General features: G+C 43.3%; 2 protein-coding genes across 3 annotated transcripts in view; both read right to left on the reverse strand.

The window, feature by feature from the left end:
* Positions 1–6,879: 6,879 nt before the first annotated feature.
* Positions 6,880–15,247, reverse strand: TCEANC (transcription elongation factor A N-terminal and central domain containing). Of its 2 annotated transcripts, none has more exons than XM_019630662.1 (3): positions 15,141–15,247; positions 12,817–12,942; positions 6,880–7,969 (listed from the first exon to the last, which is right to left on the reverse strand). In XM_019630662.1, the coding sequence occupies exons 2-3, from the start codon at positions 12,869–12,871 to the stop codon at positions 6,903–6,905; spliced, it is 1,122 nt and encodes a 373-aa protein (XP_019486207.1). In that variant the 5' UTR covers positions 12,872–12,942; positions 15,141–15,247; the 3' UTR covers positions 6,880–6,902. The 2 variants fall into 2 exon arrangements, with proteins under 2 accessions (XP_019486207.1, XP_019486208.1); XM_019630663.1 differs by lacking the exon at positions 15,141–15,247 and adding an exon at positions 14,706–15,128.
* A 5,983-nt stretch (positions 15,248–21,230) lies between these two features.
* Positions 21,231–22,992, reverse strand: part of EGFL6 (EGF like domain multiple 6) — a 57,300-nt gene continuing 55,538 nt past the window's right edge. Inside the window, exon 13 of the mRNA XM_019630665.1 lies at positions 21,231–22,554. Coding sequence (XP_019486210.1) covers positions 22,444–22,554 — 111 coding nt within the window. The 3' untranslated portion in view covers positions 21,231–22,443. The remainder of the gene's footprint in view (positions 22,555–22,992) is intronic.

Genomic DNA, 22,992 nt, shown 5'->3' on the forward strand with positions numbered 1-22,992 from the left:
GAACAAGTCCTGGCCAGGCTGTGGGTGGGGAGGAAAATGGAAACTGGTTTACAGCCCTCTGTGTTGTCTTTGACAGATAGGCACTTTAGGTGGCATCCAGCCAGGTGACTGGGGCCTCACAGGGCACCCTTGCAAATGTCTTAATGTTTTGTTTCCAACCACAAAGGTGAATTTAGCAAAGTAGGATACCATTTTCATGATCTAAAAGCAGCTGCTGGGGAGCTCTCTATGTCTATGTACGTTTCGAAAGCGAATATATTCCAAAAATAAGAAGTTTTAAAATGTGTTACATTGTAATTTGCTTATTAATTAGATCTGTAACTTTTCCATGGCAGTTTTAGATTTTTTTTAGAAATGTGTCATCATTTGAAAAAGATTAATGACTGCTTGGAACCCACTCTGATTTGTACCTTGTCAATATTAGAAAAGCAAGAATGTGTCCAACAAATTAATTTTAATTCTTTTTTTCCTTATTGTTCTGTAGGACGCTTGCAATGTTTTAACAAAGGATGCAAAACAGCTTGGCTATTTTGTCATAATTGTTATATAGTTTCCCTAGGTCATACAGATAGAGAATAAAGATATCAAGACAGAGAATGAAGACGTATTTTATAGGAAATGGTATCTGAAACTGCATTTATATACTTATAATCTTCAAATTCATCAAAATATAAACATATAAATGTCTCTATAAAAGCTACATGTTTTTACATTTTAAAATTTAGTGTTTTAACAATCACTTGTTTTTCAGAGACCCAGATAACCCACATGGGTGCCGCGTGAAGTTTGGGAAGCCTCCCATTGTTAGGAAAGCCAGCAACCCATGCCAGGTGTTCCTGGCTGACCTCCCCATGAGCGGGAGAAGGTCACAGGACTGGGCCACGCGGGAGTCTATAAACCACACTCCCGTCAAAGGAAAAACAAACCACCATAAAAAAATGGTTCAACCTTGCTGGAATTAACAGGAAGCCTGGATGTTTCTGAAAGCAAACTGATAATGCAAAAAACAACAACAAAAAAGACCCACCTGTATTCTCACTAGATAGTCCTGGCTTTGTCTGTGTGTGTCCTTGGGCAAGGACACTCTCTCAGCTTCAGTTTCCTCACATCTAAAATGCTGGCAGGGCAGTTGCGAAGATTAAATGAAATGCTGTATATAAAGTGCCAGGAATCGAGGAATATGGTGATGGAGCATCTTCCCCCGCCACTGCCTGGCTGACTTCATCTCAAGATTTACCTGAAGGGTCACAGCCTCTGTGAAGCCCTCCCTGATACCCCCGAGACCCCGCACCCGTCTCTTCAGTGTCTTAAAATGTACAATAAAATGACTGCTGGCTACATGGCATTGACTCTTGCCCTGCACTTGTGGGTCCCAAGGCCTGGGGCGGTGTCTTGATCACCTCTTTGTCCCCAGCACCTGGTGGAGTGTAAACCAATGTGCAATCATTACTGCACAGCCTTTCTGATAACACAGTGACATCTCTGGAAACCTAATTTTAAATCACAACGCAAATGAGATTATATGAAGTTGTCATCGGTTCTCCCTTTGGCTTATGGGCTCTTCTGAAAGCAAGAAGGTGCCTTCTATAACCTAGGTCCTTACAGTAAATACCTCTGAGAGACGGAAAAAGAGTTGAGTCAAATATTTTGCATTTACTGGTAAGTTATAAATAACAAAGCTCTCTGGACTGAAAGATGAAGGCGCAGCCCTGGCAGAGGCAGTGGAGCACTGCCAGCAGCAGGCTTCCTGACTGGGACTTAGAAATGGTAATAGGGAATGAAAGGAGCCTCTGATGGCAGGAAGTGCTGGGGGAGAGACAGAGCTGCAATTGTACCCAACTTTTTAGCTAAAAGATGTAACATGGACAAAAGGCGAGTGATGTGGGAAAACCCATGAAGAGAACCCTTCTACATTCAGGTATAACAACTGATGTTTGTGCCCAATGCAGAGCTATTCCCGGTAACCATGGCAACCAAGAGCCAGGCTCCACTTGTGCAGAATTTCTGTGCTGTTTATTTTTTATTATGGGCCATGGGTAGGGAACTTGGGGTCGGTTGTAGCTTATGAAACATCCATTTGCAATATTGCCAATGTAGGGAAGGAAAAAAAATCTTTTTTCTGCTACCGGCTAGGTTCTTGGCTGGGGCTCTGTAACCAAAGACAGATGAACAAGGGGAAAGCATACACATTTATTGAATATAAGTTTTATGTGACATGGGAACCTTCATAAGGAAATGAAGACCCAAAGAAAGGGTTAAACCTGGGTGTTTTTATATTAGGTTTGATGAAGAGTGGAAAGTCGTGGGAAAACATGATAGGACAAAGGGTATGAGTAAACTGGGGGAAACCTAGTGAGACCTGTCGGTTCAGATTCCTCTCAGCTGGGTCTCTTCATCTGCAGAGATAAGGATGTTACTTTTCTTGGGCGGGAGGCCTCCGGGGAGAAGGAGGCAATCAAAGGTTCCTTCTTGCCATTTCTCAAATTCCTTCAGCTTAAAATACCCAATATGCCAAGGCACCATATTTTGGTATAATGTGTCCTGAACCCCATCATCAAGCACTTTGTCAACTATAAGGGTGTAGGGAGAGCAGTCTCTGTGTACTTGTGTTTGAAACCAGGCATATGACAATTGGACCATTGCTGTGGCCATTTAACTGGTGCCCCTGCATCTGTCCTTGCTTCCCTCCCCGCCTAACTTAACAGAGCCGCCGGAAGGGTCTTTCCTAAAGGTCATTCAACTCCTATCACTACCAAGTCCCCTGCTTCCATGGCTTCCCATCAGACTTGGGGAAAACCCCCAAGTCCCTACCATGACCGACAGGGCCTCCATGAACCTGAATGCTCTTTTATTACTGTAGGCAGAAAGAATAGGGCCATGGGGAGAGAGAGAGGAGGAGGAAGGCAAGAAAAAAGTAAGGGGAGACAAAGGAAGGAGGAGATAAAATCATTCTTAAGAAAAGGTGCAGTCATCAGACCGGCCAGCGTTAGATTTGGGTGAGTCGGGACGCCATGTTGGCCCTCAAGGTGAACTGTAGCTAACTGTAATAGGTTGCAATACTACTAGCATTGTGGGCAGGGGGCAATCTCCACCCCGTGTGTGGCCATGGCAGTTCCGACAAGAGCCAAATAAGGACAAGGGGATCCCAACTTCCGGCAGGAAGGAGTGGTCAGCACGTACGCGAACACCACCCTAAATCTTGAATATTTTGCGCCCTCATTGTAATAAAATCCTAAGCCTCTTTGTTCTTTGATGCAGTTGCTCTTCTCTGGGCCTGCCTGTTCGCACATATCTTGAGAGTGTACTATCTCCTTTTTTAAAATAAATCCACTGCTTGCTTGGTTTATTCGGTGCGTCCTTGAATTCTTTCCCGTGATGACACCAAGAACCCATTTTCCGGCAACACTTTGGCTTCACCGCGCCTCGGCTCCAATGGGACCTTGCTATACCTTGCCTGTGACAGGCACACTCCCGTCTTGGGGCCTTTTCCTGTAAAAATGATTTTAAATTAAATGAAAGATCCTTTACTCCACAAGCAATTAAAAAAACCAAAACACTTTTTCTTTTTCGGGAATAAGACATAGGATGTGAAAGAATGGTTAGTTATACTTAGAAAACGTAATGCTATTTCATTGGCTAAAAGAAAAAAACCCCAGATTACTATTTTCCTATCTCTAGCTGCAAAAGGCACTGACAAAGTTGATATGAAATGAGGAAAACTACCCAGATTTTTACATCTGGGAGAGTAAAGGAATTTCCATTTCAGGTGCTTTTGTTTGTCTGCAAATTCAGTTCGCAAAATTCCAGTATAAATAAAAACTACCAAAAAAAACAACCAACCCCAAACCCCTAAACACACAAAAAACCCCAAACCAAAAAGCAAACACTGACATGAATTCATCACACTTGGTTTGCATGTACTGTGCTTTTATACCCACCAAACAGTTTTTAAGGTCATTTCAAGTCATGTGAAACCATACTTTGTGAAGCTTGGAGTTTTAGGTGACTGTAAGTTTCTCTTTGGAAAGGTTAACATGTTACATCATAATAAGCAGCCCTGGGAAGCTACAGGGAGAAAGAGATCAAAATAGAATTCACACTTGATGGCTTCGAGATGATTTCTTCAACACCATTTGAAAACACGTGTTAGTTTTGTGCCTCTTTTGGGGAGTTCTGTCATGAGGCAGGCAGACTGTACATGCTTAGGCCTTCCGAGCCCTGACAGAGCAAGTTAGGAAAGTCAGGAGAAAAGAACTGGTGAAAATATATAGGTGTGTGGGTAACTCTGAAGTAAACTTGTTAAAAGGATCATGATTAACATTCTATGGGCCGGCCAAGTGGCGCAATGGTTAATAACTGGCTTGGGACGCCAGAGGGCCCCAGTTCGGATCCCACATATGAGGGCCAGTGACACTGCCCTCTACAGCTAAGATGCTGACAACAGCTCAACCTGGAGCTGGGCAGCCGTGAGTCGCCGGCGATGGCATAGGCTGCAGCCCCTGCTGCAGTGGGTTGCCATGGGCTACCGTGTGTAGCCAGCAGCCGCAGTGAGCTGCCGTCCAGAAGCCAGCGACTGATCTGCCTCGCCCGGGAAGAGCGCAATGATGGTGCCAACTTGGGCCAGTGAAGCAACATCCTCCACAACTAGACTGAAGAACAAAATGACAACAACTTGTCTGTTCCCCTTCCCCCAATTCCCCAATAAAAATCTTAAAAAAAAAACAAAAAAAACATTCTATGAATTTTTAAAAGAAGAAAAAAAGCATAGAAAAAAAAGCATATGTAATCACATAGAAGGCTTGTTCTGTTTAAACAATTATACACATGGGTTAAACAGTGTTCGAAAGGCCTCAAAGAAGTAATTTCCTCTTCAATTCACTTGTTAGGGAAATGTTGGTGGATTAAAAGCCTGAGGCAATGGACTTCCTCTAACAGACCAATGGCTGTCAATGGCTGTTTTTACATAAGCAAAATTGGAACTTCAGACCTAAAGGGGTTCAGAGTATGCCACCCCCAAATATGCCATCCTGGCATGAGGATCATTCTGAGCTGAAAGCAAATGAGGAAAAGCAGACACAGGATGAGCTCCCTGTCCCTCCCCCACCCCCCATTGGCCTGAAAGCAGAACATAAATTCCCCTCGTGAATTCCGTACCCAGAAGTGGGTAACAACCTGATCGCCAGGGACGAGATGGCACCGAGAAGAGTTTACACAAACGAACTTGACTAAATAACCATTATCTTCCATTAGGTCGCCCAAGGACTTACTTTCCCAGTTTGCACCCCTAAAAGCCTAAAGCCATTTTCCTTTGTCTTGCTACTTCTCTACAGGCTTGTTCTTTGTTAAGACGTTAGATAAGCCCAAGTTCTAGCCAACCCCTTTAAGTTACTCCACTGAATTTCTCCTGCATGTGTATCCACTGTGCTGCACATTACTAAACTGTTTTTCTCTTGTGAATATCCTGTCAATTTGCAGTCCCAGCTACAGAGCCTAGGAGGGTTTTTTGTCCTCCCCTCCAGACCTAACACTCATGCCCTTGAGAATAGAAAGGCTCCCTAACATCAGAAGCCAAATGTCATAGTTCAAGAGTTTATATACCCTGGAGGCTTGTGCCAAGAAAAAAAAAATACACGACTCCTTCAACTAAGCAAAAGGACTTGAAACAAAGTTCTGTGGGATTAGTCATTGGGTAACTTTTGTGGCTCAAGGGAGACCTGTAAAGTGAGAAAAAAGGGGGGAACATAACGAAGCTCTGGTTACCCAATGTGAGAGCCTAGAGACAGTATTCATTTAGTCACACATCTCCAGGAATAGATTTCTCAGAAGTCAACATTGAGGCAGTCTCGGACGGTGAATTTGGAGTTTGAAAATCTGGGAGTAGTTTGAGCTGGGCTATTTATGGTTGTGTAGCTTGGGCAAGTTACGGCACCTCTGCGGACCGGCTTTGTCCTCTGTCAAGTATACAGAATAGTGGTCTTTTCTTAGAGTTGTGGAAAGGATCAAGTGAGAGCCTAGGTGTGAGCCATTCTCAACTCTGCATCTTAAAATTAACTTCAGGAATTAGATAAGAAATGTTGATACCTGCGTTGCATACCATAGACTCAAGATGTAATGGTTCTAGGGTGGGCCCTCAGCATCAGTGGGGTTTCAAAGCTCCCCAAATGATTCTAATACGCAGCCACTGACTACTACAGGCCGATTGCTAAAGCAGCGCTTCTCAAACTCTCTTGGACAGGAACACGTGGGGATCCTGCCAAAAGGCAGTTAGGATTCAATAGCTGGGGGCCTGAGAGTTTGCATTTCTGAAAATCCCCCAGGTTATGCTGAGCTGCTCTCAGCTACACTCTGAGTACAGTGAAGTACTGAGTGGCCACAAGCACAATGCAAACAGTCACCCACTCTCTCTCCCCAAACCATTGATAAAAGTGAACTGGCATCTTAAGGTGCTTAACCATAGAGATGGGAGGACTATGGGTGGAGCTGGGCCCCTTGTTAACTCTCTAGTCCTGACTTCCTGTTAAACTTTGTGGTAACTTCCAGAGGAGGGATGCGAATAAAGGGGGATGCCATTTTGGTCTCAGGGCTTTTTTCCACATGGGCGGCCAGTTGGGGCATCAGCCAGCAAGTGTGTGTATACACACTCCTTGGTGGCTTTGTTTCTTTTTTCTTTTCCCAGAATAAACTGTTCTTTTGGTGAATTACCTGGAGAATTATTTGGCCAGTCGACACCATCAACTTTTAGTGATAGTGGTATAAGCTTCAGCAAACGACTTTTTTTCCTTCTTCTTAGGATTGTTTTTTAAAAATAGTGTGTGTACGATGTTAAAAACAAGCGTAAAAGGGTGGTACAAACAGAAGGTATTACTCTGGTTATTGGCTGTTAAGAGAATATTTATTTACAATTACAAGCACACCCACTTGCTATGGTACCACTGCTCCCCACATTCATTACAGATTACATAGGTCATCATTTCTTCATCTGGGTTTGAATTCCTCACCCAACTCGGAAGGAAAAGTGTTCCTCTGGCAATTACAGTGACCTTGCAATTGAATTTCTCACAGCGTCTGCATTTTATTTTCTTTGTCTGTGTGCCCTCAACCACTTGGGGAAGATAATGTTCCTGTATGCCAGATTCCGTGTAGGCGGCTCTCAACTGCTTCAGTTCCTTGCTTGCCATTTCCATGACGGTCATTTCTGCAAATTCTCTTGGAGACGTGGCCCCAGAGAGCAAGTTTTGTTGTAAGTGCGAATTTTTGGGGTTCTTCAGATTGGCAACTTTGCTTCTGATGCAAGTTTTATATTTTTTGAGGTTCTTTGAATACAGGGTAAAAATGTGCTCTTCGATTTCTCTTGCAAGGTTTTGCCACAGATCAGCTTTGAGCTGATCTGTGAAAGAACTAGTTAAAGCTTCATAAAGCAGCTTTGTGCATTTAGTTCTCACAGGCCCTGCAGGACCCAGCAACTCATCTGATCTCTTGTCGGTGGACTGAGGGTCACCACCCTTGACATGCTCTTCCTTAGGTTCCATTGGACTAGGGCTATTTTCAGGCACAACCGTTTCAGTGGCTTTCGCCATCACATCCTGGGACGATAGCCAAGAATTAGAGCTGGAGCCGCCCAAAACCTCATCCTGACTTGCATCATGAGAAAGTCCTGAATTTTCTTCATTTTCACCTGTAGGGAATAATGTAGGGCTGTCCCTCGGTTTGAAATGAGGATCCTTATAAAGTGCTTTCCATTCTGACAGCAGACACTTGGCTTTCTTCTTCAAAGCCACTGTGGGGCAGTTTTTGAGGACTCTGTACACAGCCTTGACCACATCTGTCTGCTGGAGGTGCTCCTTGGTCACGTGAAGCGTTTCTAGTTCAGTCAGGTGATTGCCAAGATCCTCAAAGCTCCTTTTAGACATCAGGTGCTCAATAAGGAAAGCTCTGGCAGCGATCTGGGTCTTGTCAGACATTTTTACAGCTGCAAAGAGAAAAGAGATTTCCATTTTCTTAGGCTTGCATTTTCCAGTTACAACTTCCTGCCAGTTACCGAAGTGGTGTTTTCTAAAAGAGCTAGGTAATAAAAATGGGTGCGACATGTGAGAAAATGGGATCTGTGCTGTGGGATGGTTCAGTTTCAAAAGTCTGATTCTCAGCAGTTAGAAAAAAGTGGCACTGCAAACAGCTTCTGCATCAATAGCTGCTTAAAGACGCCTGCTGGAAGATCTGCTACAACTTTTTCCATTTCTAATTTTACAAGATCAAGATTTGCCAGTTCCTTTGGATGGAATTTGGTGGTAATGTTGGGGACGAAATTATGCCAGTGTCAGCATCAGCAGGGTAAGGCTGAGCGAGGCTGGACTCCTTCCCCCCCCCACATCCCGCTATATCACTCAACTTGCTGATTTGCTCATCTTTAAGTGATACTTTTCTGAATATAAAAGAATGAGAGAAAAACAGGGGGCAGAGGAGATGCTGTTCAGATGTTCCAAGGAACCTGAAGAAAAAGTGAGCCAGCACAGCTTGGGGGGCAGACGGAACCCAAAGGCAACAGGCCCCATTGTGCTGACATCTGAGTCTTCTGGACAATTGGTAAAGGTTCAACTAAGTCATCCAGAGGATTTATGACTTTGGACTAATTGGTCCCTACACCAGAGTTTGGCTCCCTTAACTGTTTTCTTTTTTTAACATTTAGGTGTAAAAAGTTGCTTGATGATTATGTCTGTGTGAATCTCATCCTAGGCAGGCAAATGTTTACCTAACCAGTCTATTTTTCTCTCCACATAACGTACATATGCGTAATATTGATAGCAGGGACCCTATCTTTCAAAAAATCTATGGACTCCCACTTTATAGCGCTTGATATTAAATAACCATCACTGAACGTACACAGGCTAACAACACTGAAGTGATTACAGAGAATAAATTCAGTCTCCCTAGAAACTATCTGACAAGTGCTGTAAAATGTAATGTCTTTTTAGTGAGCAATTCTACTTCTATAAATTTACTTTAAGGAAATGAGAGATGTGGAGGCTGTATATGTAAGAATTTTCTTCAAACTGAGAAGAAACTAGGTCCCAAATAGTTAAACTTGCACATGAATATTAATAGCAGCATTATTCATGATAGATGAAAAGTGGAAACAACTCAAATGTCCATCAATTGATGAATGAATAAACAAAATAAAGTATGTCCATACAATGGAATGTCTTTTGACAATAAAAAGATAACATACTACATGGATGTGCCTTGCAAACACTATGCTAAAAGACACAGACCACATATCGTATGAGTCCACTTACATGAAATGTCTGGAATAGGCAAATCTATAGAGACACAAAGTAAATCTGTGGTTGGCTAGGGCTGGGGAGTGGGAGTGACTAGTGGGGTGGAATGACAAGGGGAGTGGCTGCTAATGGGTGCAGAGTTTTTCTTGGGGGAGGTGAAAAATCTTCTCTAAAGTTGATTGTGGTGATGAGTTACGTAACTGTCAAGATAGTAAAAAAACCCACTGATGCGTACACTTTAAAAAGGTGAATTGTATGGTATATCAATTATAGCTGAATAAAGTTGTTATTTAAAAACAACACATAAGAGTCGGATTCAAATTTTACTTAAAAAATCACATGTGAAAAGGCCAAAAATAGATACACAAAATTTTTGACAGCGGCATTTTCTGAATGGTAAGATTTGTTCTTTTACTCTTTTCTGTATTCTCTATGATAAGTATGTATTAGTTTCATAATCGGAAAAGTTATCAGTCTAGTATAATTTCATGAGAAACTCTTATACGTTTAAGATATGTGCCTGCTGAAAAATGGCATGGTAAATGGGTCAATCAACCTTCCCTCGAGAATCAGAATATTGGAAAGGTGCTACATCACCTGTGACTTTGCGTTCAGATTAGCATTCGCAATTTCCTCAGAAGTCTACTGCTGAATCGAAAACGGCTGACTCTCCCCTCAAACTCTATTATGAAATATAAAGAATTAAGTACACTTGGCCACAACAATGAGGTTTCTCCTGCTGTTTCCATGCTGGCACAGCTCAAGGATGATCAAGATTCTGGGTCTTACATTTTTACCTCTAGAGGGAACTGGAGTGTAGACGACCTGGACAATTTTTTTTTAAGTCATTTAACAGTCAGTCAGTGGGTCATCAATTCAGGATCTTAAGTGGCTATTTTTCTAATGATCAGGAATCAATATTTCAAGATCATTGTTTGTCCTTCTTAAAATTCCACTTTTAAAGACTGACAACTGTAAGGGCGGCCGGTTAGCTCAGTTGGTTGGAGCGCAGTGCTCATAACACCTAGGTTGCCGGTTTGATCCCCACATGGGCCACTGAGCTGCGCCCTCCACAACTAGATTGAAACAACTACTTGACTTGGAGCTGATGGGTCCTGGAAAAACACACTGTTCCCCAATAAAAAACAAAAAAAAACATAAAAAAAGACCAATAACAATAAAAGAGGTCTTCCTAAGAATCAAAGGCTCAGTAAACAAAGAATAGGCAAGATGGTACAGAAGAATTAAAAATACATGCCCTCAACTGCTGGAAATCTCTCTCTGCCTGGGATCGTGGGGTCTGGAGGAAGTCAAGCAGCCATGCTACCATGAACAGCTCTCAAGCCCTCCCCCATTTGCTGGAAAGTTTCCTAACAAAGAAGAACTGTTCATCCTGCCTGCATTCTATATTCATTCTATATGCATCACTACCAAAGAAACCAGGGTTGATCTTTGCTGGATGTCAACAGGCTGGTTAATAAGAGACAGGTCTAGAGTGCCCACAAGGAGGTTAGGCAATATTTAACTCAGGTCAGATCAGAATTTCTCAACGAAGGGTCAGAGTCTCAAGGAGATTTTGAAGGGGATTTAACTGGAGCTCTGCGGCTTCGGTGCCATGCCAGCAGCAGTCTGCGATACCAGCAAAATTTGGTTTTCACACACGTAAACCTATAGAAGTTGATGTATTTATGTATAAGCACTTTGCTCTTCACTTCATATGTCCCTTTATTTACCTCTCCCTCATATCTATTTATTTTAATTTTTAATTGTGGAAAACTACACATATCATAAAATTTACCATTTTAACTTTTTTTTTTAGCTGAGCCATCCTGCCACCTGTTGGCAGCTCAGTGGCAGCTCAGCTCGGGCTGGGAATCGAACTGCTGTGGCCATTTTAACCCTTTTTAAGTGTATGGTTCAGAAATATTAAGTACATTCACACTGTTGTGCATCCAACCTCTAGAACTCTTTTCATCTTGCAATACAATTGCTTTCTCCCCCCTAGCCCCCTACAACCATCATTCTACTTTCTATCTCTATGAATCTGACTATTTTAGATACCTCATATAAGTGGAATCATATACTATTTGTCTGTGACTGACTTATTTCACTCACCATAATATCCTCAAGGTTCAGCCATGTTGAAGCATGTATCGAGCTTCCCTTCCTTTTTAAGGCTGAATAATATTCCATTGTACGAAGAGGCCACGTTTTGCTTGGCCATTCATTCGTTGATGGACATACGGTTTGCTTCTACCTTTTGACTCTTGTGAATAATATTGCTATGAACACGGGGGTACAAATATCTCTTTAAGACCCTGATTTCAATTCTTTTGGGTATATACCCAGAAGTGGAATTGCTGGATCTTATGGTAATTCGATTTTTACTTTTTTGAGGATCTGCCATACTGTTTTCATTCTCCTCCATATTTTTAACAGCATTTAAATCCTGTTAAACTTTCTCTTCCCCTACTGTGGGACAATCATGTGGATATAAAGCATGTATTACCCTAGGAGGGTGTAGTGTGGAAGCAACTGGGATACAAAGTTTTGAGACCTGCCATAAAAATACAAAGCAAGCTGTATGACCAGTATAGAGTTCTACATAGTTCACTCAATAAATATTTATTATGCATCTAGTACATGGTAGATGCTGAGCCTAAAGAGAGACTCTCTGCCTTGAAAGAGCTGCCAGCCCAGTGGAAAGATACAAAGAAACCGGCTGATTTCGCTCCACAAGGACAGGCAAAGGCCATGAAAGGACACAGGAAGAGTACTGACACCGACTCTGGGCCTGCCACCTTCTGGCCAGCTCCCATTGATTCTTCACCGCCCTCACTCTGACTCATGGCGCTCTGCTGGAGGGGTCATCTTCTAGTACAGATCTTAGCAAGACAGTCCCTTATTTCCCCCTTAAAGCCCTTCAGAGGTTCCCCTCTGCTCTCGGGATGGAGTTAAGGTCCTTAGCCAGGTGAGGAAAAGCCGCCTTCCAGCCTCCTCCGTGACCCCACAGAACCACCGACAGGCACTGCCCATGTCACAGCTCTGAGCCTTTGTGCCGGAAGCTCCCTCAGGCTGGCCTGTCTCTCATCATGAGTGATTCTCAATCCTGAATGCAAATCCGAATCATCTGGGGAAATTAAGGGGCAAAACCAAAAACAAACAATGCCAAGCCCTTGTTTGATAGAATGGTAATGAATTAGAATCTCTGAAGGTGGGCCTGGGTTATTGTCCCAGCTGTCCAGATGATTCTGATTTAAACCAGGGCTGCCACCACTGTACAGGCACAACTCCCTTCTTGCAGCAGGACCATCCCAGTTATGCTGCTATCAGCCCAAGGCCAGCTCCAGCTCTGCTTCTAGACTGAATGCACAGAACCTGGCTTCGGATTTTGCTAGATGAGTGCCATTAAATCAGGAAATGTTAAAACTATCTGCTGTGTACAACTCACCTGAGAACCTTCCTACAAATAACAACTGGTGATGGCCATATTTTAACCAACACGATGCCCCCAATTCCTCATATTCATTCCATCACTTACCTCTTAACAGCGGAAGACAATGTATATTTATTGAGCAACTCTGTACTATACACATTCATGTCATTTCAATGCTCACAAGAACCGAGACAGGTGTACGACTTATCTCCATCTTACAGATGAGGAAACCTGCAAAAAACATCAAGTATTTGCACATTTTTTTCATGGTCCATACCACATTAAATTTTTTGTTTTTTAATCATCTGTCTTCCCCACAAGACCATAAGAATGACATTTGTTCCATTTACTGATACACACCTGGCAAACACCTGGCCAATGCTCACTATTACCCAACAAATGTTTTTTGTTAAATGAGTCAAGAGCATCCAGGATGCTCTCTCCTCTCTGCTCGTGAGCATCATTCTGGCCACTACAGATCGCCTTGCTTGTACCCACTGCACCTAAGCTCAGGGCCCCTCAGCTTCTCCCACAAAAGACCAACCTCATCTCAATTCCAGTTAACGAGTAATTTAAAAAATTCTAGTTAAAAAAAATCCCAAACCAACAAAAAAGCAAAAAGGGAGCATGGTGTCTACTGTGGACTAGTCAAGTGAGTTCCAGGCGACAAGCCACTTGGGAATAAGGAGAGTCAAGAAGGTAGAGTTCCCAGAAGTAAGGAGTATTGAGAACGTTGGGTCAATTTCATGACCATTTTGTGCCTCAATTTCCTCATCTACAAAATGGGGAAAACCCAACATCCTAGGATGAGTATGAGAATCAGACAATAGTCCTTATAAAGTCCTTAGAAGTATGCCTGTCACAGTAAGCCTGACTGACAATTACACAGGACTATAATGAAAAGGCTTACATATACAAAGGGTGCCAAAAAACGTATACATATTTTAAGAAAGGAAAACGGCATTAAAATGGTAATAATATATACCGATAACAAAAGATGCATGCGAGTCACGTGTGACTTCTGCAATGACAAGAGGTGCTCAAAGTGGTTCCCATCAGCGTCCAGACACTTCTGATGATGGCGAACTACTGCTTGAGCAACGTTCGCCAAAGTGTCCACTTGTATACATTTTTTTGGCACCCCCGGTATTTACCATAGCAGGTTCTGAAACAGGGGTTTGGCAAACTTTTTCTGTAAAAAGCCAGACAGTAAATATTTTAGACTTTGCAGTCCATCCAATCTCTGTATGGACTACTCAACTCTGCTGCTCTTATACCAAGAACAACAGCCACAGACAATACATAAATGAATGGGTATGGCTTTGCTCTAATAAATCTTTTTTTCGAAGTCAGGCAGCCTGGATTCGGCTGTAAGCCATAGTTTCCTGATCCCTTTCTAGAGCAATGCCATCCAATAGCAATGTAATGCAAGCCACAGAATTTAAAATTGTCTAGTAGCCACGTTAAAAAACAAACAGGTGACATTAATAATACATTTTATTTAACCCAGTGTATCCAAAATACTGTCATTTCAACATGATATAAACAAATTATTGAGATATTTTATATTTTTTCATACTAATTCTCCAAAATTCGCTGTTTTACACTTACTGCAGAACTCAATTTGGACTAGGAACACTTAATGTAGCTAGTGGCTACCATATTGGATAACACAGTTCTAGTGCATATGCTATTACAGATGCTTAGACACACCTATATCCCTAGCTTCTGAATACATATCAAAAATAGAGTTTACACAGCGCCAGCAATAGTGGGCCCTAAATATCTGTGAACCAAATGCATATAAGCTTTTGTAAATATTAACTAATACTATAGTATGGGCAAGGTGCACACATCTAGCCTAATCCCTAAAGAGGAAACATCAAAGAAAAATTTCCAAAAGCTGCTAACAAATCAGCAGCAACCGAGATCTGTTGAGGTCTTTAGATCTAAGATCTAAAGAGAAATTTTAAGTTTCTAGCCGTAACACGTACACCTCTCCAGGTACACAGGGGGCCCTTCGTCTACGGAGAGAAACGATGCCAAAAGTTGGTAGGGGCGTTGTAGTTCCTGAACAGCCACTCAAACTGCGATAGGGTCCTCCCACGTCAGGACGATCCCTAGCAAAGGTGCTGCGAGTGGAAGGCAGCGGCCGAAGGGCCCTCTCTGGTCCGGATTCGGGTTCCAGTGGGTGGGCTGCAGGGACAAGCCAAGCCTGCTGCAAACCGTCCCAGAGTGACAGTCTGGCACCCAGCACACAAGCAGCGGCGGCCCGGAGAAATTGGCCCACCCCCGCGACCTCCCCTGGAGAGGAGAGGGCACGCTCGGGCCTACCCGGCCCCGGACACACCGAGAGCCTCCCCGAGCAGGGGTGGGTTTCCCCGAGCACGGGTGGGCAGAGACCCCAGCCAACCCGTAGCGCGGCTCACCGAGAAGCGCAGGCGATGCCTAAGGGCCCCCGGTGACCCCCGCGCCCAGAGAGAACTTCCGGTCCCCAGGGCGGGACACGAAGGCTCGACCAATCCAAGCCCTCACACTGAAGAACGCAGCCCGGATCCCGAGCGTGCGAGCAGAAGCGGCGCCTGCGCAGAAGGTCGGCGCCCGTGGGGCCGCCTCTCCGCAACTGGAGGACGTCTTACAGTCCGGCATCCCGGTATGAGTTGAAAAAAAAAAAACTAGCCTGACTAATGGAGCCACCAGAAGCTGAAAGAGGCACGGAGGGATTTTCCCCTAGAGCTTTGGAGGGAGTCTGGTCCTGCCAACCCCTTGAGGTGGGACTTCTGGCTCCAGCACTGGAGAGAATAAATTCCTGTTGTTTGAAGCCACCCAATTGTGGCAGCTACAGGAAAGGAACACAATGAATGATGTTGTTACCTGGTGTTGGAGCTCTGTGTGTGCTAATGTCCAAATGCTGCCTCTTTTGTTCTCTTTATGCGCCCACTTTTGGGAGTTTTTTGGAGACCTCCCCCCCCACCCCCGCCCCCGTTGCTGGGGGCCCCTTCTCACCTATTCTCAGATGATACAGTCTGGTTGAACACCAGCTCCTTGCTTTGGGTGGCATGTCCCCACCCAGCCTTTTTCTGTTGGGTCACCTCATCTGCAGCCAGCCCTCTTGAGCAGGGTCTTTCCAAAACAACCCAAGCCTGCCTATTTGTTTGATGTGCACTTAGCCGATTGGAAAACCCCAGCAGCTCTGCTCTCCATTAAGCCCTGGAAGCTGAGGCTGTCCCCTCTCAGCCACTCTCTGCCATCGTAGGTAGTCTTAGGCAGCCCCAGCTGGCTTCTCACCTGTTGAGTTTTTTGGAAGAGTCAAACATCATTTCGTGTACACTTTCATGACAGGAGAACCTGCCAATCTCTCCGAGTGGTTCTCTCAAAGTCCCCTCCACTTGCCTGGAAGGCGGGAGGAAGCTTCCAGAATTCTAACAGCCCTCTTTCACTCTTGCATAAGCTGAAGAGGGGTGAGGGGCCATGGATGACAGAAGTAGTTAGGGGTCTCCTCTTAGCCTCGTGTAAATGGTCTAGCATGTCTCTAGAATCAGTGGACATGTAACAGTGTGCTCAGCTTTGGGGCCTTGGGCGAAACTCCAAGTCTGGGAGAGTACCATTTAACAGTCACTTGGACATGGATTCATCTTTAGGTCATTTCCATACCCGTTCTCCTTTCCCACACCATTCGTCCATTTTTGTCATATCTCTAGAATGTGAGTTTTTCTACCATAGATATATGGCAACAGAATAGCAGAGAAACGAAGGAGCAGCAAGTCTGGCTTTAATCAATTCTTGGTGCAGATCATAGGATGGAAATCCAAAAGCAATGAGACAATATTTATACTTGGTTACTGGGGATGCTTCAAAATTCCATTTAATCAGGAAAATATATTATACAATAGAAAAGGTACAAAAAGAAATAGGAGGAAAGGACGCCAATCCTATTCAAAAACCTCTGCCTGCCCACTCAACTGCCATTGGCACTGCTGTTAAGAAATCTGAGCTGAAGCTTGGCGCTGGGATTTCATTGTCAGAGTGGCTTGTTACCAGGAGGAATGGTCTGCCAGTGATCCTGATATGTGGACTGCTCCAAGAAATGCCTCACTTCATTTTGGTTCTCAGGCCTTTCTTTTCAAGGGAGGTCGTTTTGTAACAGCAGTTCATCAGAGGGCCAAGACATAAGCATTGAACTAAAAACCATTGGTCTGTGCTGCTGCTTTGTCTTTTGTTCCTGCACCATTAGCTTCAAGGCTCATACTCATGGACTGTACACACCACGCACAGCCCTCCTTTCATGATATAATCTGGGCGTGCTGCCAGGAAGGATCATTCATCCACAATATAAAGGATAACTACGTCCACTCCAGGTCTTCTAAGTCTTCAGGGGGAGACACATTTGGCCAGAAGTGCACCATTCTGATTTACGATGCCCAAGTGAAACGTTTTTCCATTTCAGCCTCATTTCCTGCCCATAACGACCTAACAAATTGTACTTGCTGCATCATTTGGCTCATATAATAGTTTTTATTAGTTGTTCTTCATTTCAAACCTGATGCAAACTCCACCTAGGTTTCTAGTTGCTGGAAAGAATGAAGGCATTGACTCTTTGTCATAAGAGTAAATCATTTAGGTTGGTATGTTGGCTGGGACAATTACAAGTACTCAAGCCCAGCTTTTATGTGATGGGGTCCACGTGGTGGACATTGGTGGGTTTGGGCCACCAGCTTTCAGCCCACTTTCTGCAAAGCCAATCAATTGCCCCAATTTGCCCTAGCCAGGGGGCAGCCACATGACCCAAGCTAGGCCAACTGCACACCCCTCCCTAGAATGGGAATTTTGAACAGAGTAATGTGGACACTAACATGGTGAGAGGTCATTCTAGCAATGGTAGCATCCTGATCAGCAATGGCTTCCCCCATAGCTCTGCTTCTAGTCCTGCAGTCCACTTCCAGGGCTGGATCAGTGGTCACCCACCAGCCTGCGCACTCCTGCTTCTTTACTGTAACCTCCCTTTGCTGTAAGTCAGCTGACATCTGTTTCTGTTGCTTGCTACCAGCAAACACTAACTGACACAGTCCCTATCGTAATGTAGCTGGTGAGATTTGAGGGCCGTCAGAGAGAATCCCTGATCATACGATGGTGCCGAAATTGCATCCTTACTCAATCCTTTGTATGAAGAAATTGGAAGCTGCAATTATAAAACAGAAAATATTAGTCAGTAAAGGTTACCCTTGTAGCTGTTTATTCCTGATGCTTGAGTTGTCTTATAAAGGTGGTCTCCCTTCACTTGCTTGTCAGAGACTAGCAGAATGGGACATAGGACCAGTAAGTGTTGATAGGAAAGGATGAAAGTTCTGCAAGATTGGATTCTCCAGGATCTCAGGGGTGATTGAATTGTAAGGTTCTGGGTACCCAGAAAGCAGCATGAGTTCACAAGACACCGGGAAAGGGAGAGATGGAGCAAAGGGGGAACAGAAGAGGTAGTTGAGAGCCCTCTTTGCTGTGTGTGTGGTGGCAGCCACACATATGCACATAGGCTGCCACAAGGGGGCACTGCTAGAACTCTGAGAGGGTCTGAAAAAACGAAGGACGCAGGTGCAAAAAGTGTCTCACAGCAGAGCTGTGTGACTGCAGCTTGGACTCATGAGGAAAGAGATTGTTTCAAAGAAGTGACATGGACGAGGTGATGGTGATGGAATAGAGGAGGCCAAAGAACTGTGAGGCCAGAATATTGGATGGGTCAGTTGCATAGATGTTACCACATTGGTTGATGACAATGTCTAGGAAGGACAGAGGGTTGTAGAGCTATTTAACTGTGCCTCCAATGATCAGTGGCTTTTACACAGATGTCGAGAAACAAGAGACTGAGTACAAGAGTAAGGCAATGAGGATGCCGCCTTCAACTCCAGACCCGGATGTGTGCGCAGTGTGGGGGGATGAGTGGCTTTCATTTGATAAGGCTGCAGAGGTAGAGCTGGTCCTGGGAGAGAACTCAGTTCGGCTAAGGCTGAGAGATAGAGGAAGAGATTTAGGCATGAATTACGATGGAGCAGACTTTGTTTACCACACAATGGAGTATGTGCGATAGGGGAGGGGGCAGAAACAGTGGGAGTCAGTGTCTAGAAGAGGAAACCCCTAACAGTGTGGGGATGAGAGAGTGGGAGAGGATGGATGACATGGGGGGTTTGCATATTGGATGGTGGCCAGGGACAACAGATGTGGGAGGCAAGGCTGAATTAGCTTACCTTAGGTTTCCCCAAAAGAAGCAAAGTATTGGGTTGCTGGAAAAGTCATGTTGTCTATGTTTTTCAAAGGTCATTTATTTATATAAAGAGCAAAGATCAATCAATGATATATTGCCCGTTTTGTTCGATAAGCTTTTGCCATCTTTCAGTGAGCTTCATAATTCCTCGTTCATAGAAGGACCTGTCTTTATTTGCAAAAAACTGAACAAGGTGCTGATTTACAGCCTCATCTGAATTGACCGTTATACCACGCAAGGAGTTTTGAAGAGAGCGAAACAAGTGGAAGTCTGACAGCGCAGGGTCAGGCGAGTATGGTGGGTGTGGCAACACATCCTATCCAAGCTCCAATAATTTTTGATGGGTGATCAAACTTGTGCTGGCCTCGCGTTGTTGTGATGCAACACAACTCTTTTACAATTAACAAGCTCTGGATGTTTCTGGATGATGGATTCGTTCAAACTGTCCAGTTGCTGACAGGACACATTCGAATTGATTGTTTGGTTCCTTGGTAGGAGCTCAAAAAACACGACACCTTTAAAATCCCACCACACTGAGAGCATAACCTTCCTCTGATGAATGTCTGCTTTCGATGTCGTTTGAGGCGAATCATCACGTCGGGACCAAGACTGTTTGCACACCACATTGTTGTAAACAATCCACTTCTGATCACCAGTTATCAGTCACTTCAAAAAAGGATCGTTTTCCTCACGTTTAATGAGCATATTGCAGATGTTTATACGTGCCGTCAAATGAACTTCTTTGAGTTCATGCGGAACCCAAATACCGAGCTTACTTATGTATCCCAGCTTCTTCAGGTGGTCGTGAATGCTTGAATGATGGATATTCAGTGTTTCTGCAATCTCTCATGTCGTGTAATGTGGGTTTGACTTGATCAATGCCTTTATTTTGTTGTCATCAACCTCGGTGGGCCTCCCTGACCGAGGAGCATCGTTGAGATCAAAATCACCAGCATGGAATTTTGTGAACCATTGTTGGCACTGATGTTCTTGTAGAGCATTGTCACCGTAAACTCTATGCAACTTTTCACAAGTTTGATGCATGACCTTCCCTTTATGGAAGTAAAACAGTAAAATAGGGTGAAAATGTCCAGTTTGGTCTTCCATCTTCAACTTGCTATAAAATCTCCAAAAGGCAACCAAATCGCTCTTTTTTTTTAGAATGCAGCTAGAACTGTCAGCTGTGAAATAACATAGCAATAACATAGATGCGAATGACTCTAGTACTTCCAAAAATGAACTAGTGCCATCTGTCACAAACATGCGTCATGACTTTTCCGACACCCAGTATGAGTCGGTGATGGTGCAGGCTAGAGCTCCATGACACTACTGGCTGTTGACTAGAGTTTAAAACAACATGCGGGCATTTATGGGTCTAAGAAGTTAGTCCCCAGATGGCAGGAGCAGCCCTCAGGGACCAGGAAGAGTGCTCACCTGAGTCTGGATTGTGCTGTTTGAAATCCTAGGTAGGCCAAGAAAGGATTTACTTTCCTCTCACTTAATAAAATATCAAGCAGCGACCAGTCTGGGACAGGGGTAGAGATGCCACAATGTCATCAGGGACCCAGGCTTCCCTCATCTATACACTTCTCCATAGGGTGTGGTCCTTGCCGTCGTGATGACAAGGTGGCTCCTAGAGCTCCTACCTTCACAATGACATTGCAGGCAGGAAAAAGGAGGAAGGGGAATGGCAAAAGTGAGCTTCCAGCTGAGAACCGTCTTTATGATCCTTCCTGGAAGTCCCAGCAACGATTCAGTGGCCTCCTCCATCTGAAAGAGATTTTGAGAAATGCAGCCTTTTAGTTGAGCACATTTCCCCCTAGCCCCCCAAATATATTTGTATATGGTTATATTAGTAAGGAAAAAGGTGGGAATGGATATTGGGTAGGTAACTAGAAGTCTCTGCTACAGATATTAGTAAAACATGAAATATTACTCAATTCAACTTAACTCACTTTATGCATTGATTTCCTATCCTTAGGTGACATGATTCCCAGGCCTCCCTATTTCATTTTTGGTTCAGCTTCTCTTCCTTTAACCTGGGTCACAGGGACACTGTCCTTTAGGAACTGCAGGTTCTCCCTTCTATCTCTTTTATTCTAAGCCACACTATGGTCTCGGATTTCCTCAGTCACTGAGTGGATAGGAGGTTGCCTTCAAGTTCTACCACAGTATTCAAAAACACATGTATCAGTTAGCTTTTGCTGTGTAACAAACCACCCCTTAAAACAACCATTTTATTATCTCTTACAATTATGTAGGCTGATTTGATTCAGCTGGGCAGATCTTCAACTGGTATCACTAGAAACACTATTTTGGGGGTTTCTATAACTATCAGTTATCCAACAAGTACAGCCACAGTCCTCTGTAGACGTTGTATGCCCAAATTTCTTCCTACTAAAGAAAAACAATGTGTTCCAGCCCCAAGAGTTTCAGTATAAAAAATCCTGAAAACTGAGACTACAACTTTTAAAGATTAATAGGTGGGCCACCGTCTCTCTTTCCTTCCTCATAGAGCACAGTGCCTTCATTGCTTTAGGCGAGAGCAGGCAAATATCTGGGGAACCTTCTGTTTGGAAGCTATCTTGGAGCTAATTCTGACCCAGAATCTTAAAGCAGAATATCCTTTCATCCTCAAAGAATTCACTCAGGATTCATTACCACACAAAGCCATTCTTGAATTTGGAAGAAAAGAAAAACAGAAAAGAAGGCATCTGTCTTTTCTTTGAGTCCTGCTACTTGCTTAATTTAGTTTCAGGTAGTTCTCTGAGGTCTTGAATTCAACAACTTATGCTAATTTGTATTGCATTTACAAGGTCTAATAAAGCACTCATGTTGTTCCCATAATAGGAAGTCATTTTAAGATAAATTATTTCCATAGAGAAAAGAATAAAACCCACATTTTCCAGCAAAGCAAATAATCATACACATAAGTAAACATAGAATTAACAACCATATTTTCTTACTTAGAAAAACTTAAACCATGACCCAAGGTGATTATTTGGATATTATTATTACAAACAATTTAAATATACAAGTTTGGCCATAAAAGATCAGGCTAAGCCACTTAGGTAGAAATCTATCTGTGATGTCATAGTTTCCAAAAAGTGCCATTAAAGTCAAACATTTCTCTGTGCCTTTTTTTTTTTTGTAATCTAGAAACGTTGTATAGAGAGGTTCATCAACTCATGTAGACAAATCAAATATACTGGGTGGCGGAGTGGGGAGGGAGAAGCAGAACTGACATTTCCACATTTTATAAATTCAGAAATGAATGAGAGGACACAATAGTACTACATTTAAAGCACATATCGATACATCTTATACAAGAAAGGCATCTTACAATAATGTTTCTGTTGGTACATTACAATTTTTCAGTTTGTATTTCTAAAATGGAGGGGCATGTATGATGTCACATCAAAAAACAGAGAACTGACATAAAAAGCCAAATACAAAGATATAAAAGACAACAGTAACATTCAACCATCCACAGAAAAAAGGCTGTCTGGACATAAGCCTGACATCAGCAAGACGCCGTCCACTGCAATTTCTCCAGCTTTGCCTTTGCCACGTTCGGCTTCAAAAATGATCTAATAATGGAGAGGAAATAACAAATTACTTCAAAATATTCAAAACAATGATATAATCACACTATTTAACAGCCTGTTAAAGAAGACTAAACTCATGTGTCCCTACTGCATAGACACAGGCTTTGACATTGAATATGTGGTAATATATTTTCCAGATACCAGGTATCCACACTGAGTGAATATGTTCAGAGAAAAAAGGGTCACTGTAACACCGAAAAGAATCTGGAATGCCCTGGAAAGCTGAGAAGGGTAAGGTTTAAGAGGAAATTTTGTGCTCATGCAACTCAACACCAAAAAAACAAACAACCCAATTAAAAAATGGGCAGAGGATATGAAGAGACGTTTCTCCAAAGAGGACATACAGATGGCCAACAGGCATATGAAAAAATGTTCAACATCACTTAGCATTAGGGAAATGCAAATTAAAACCACAATGAG

This window comes from Hipposideros armiger, unplaced genomic scaffold (genome assembly GCF_001890085.2).
Source record: "Hipposideros armiger isolate ML-2016 unplaced genomic scaffold, ASM189008v1 scaffold_927, whole genome shotgun sequence".
NCBI lineage: Eukaryota > Metazoa > Chordata > Mammalia > Chiroptera > Hipposideridae > Hipposideros > Hipposideros armiger.

Coding starts and splice junctions, on each gene's coding strand:
- TCEANC (XM_019630662.1), bottom strand. CDS start 12,871: ATGTGTATAGTACAGAGTTGCTCAATAAATATACATTGTCTTCCGCTG. Junction 7,970..12,816: donor TTGTCTTCCGCTGTTAAGAG/GTAAGTGATGGA, acceptor TTCTCTTTGCAG/CTGTAAAAATGTCTGACAAG.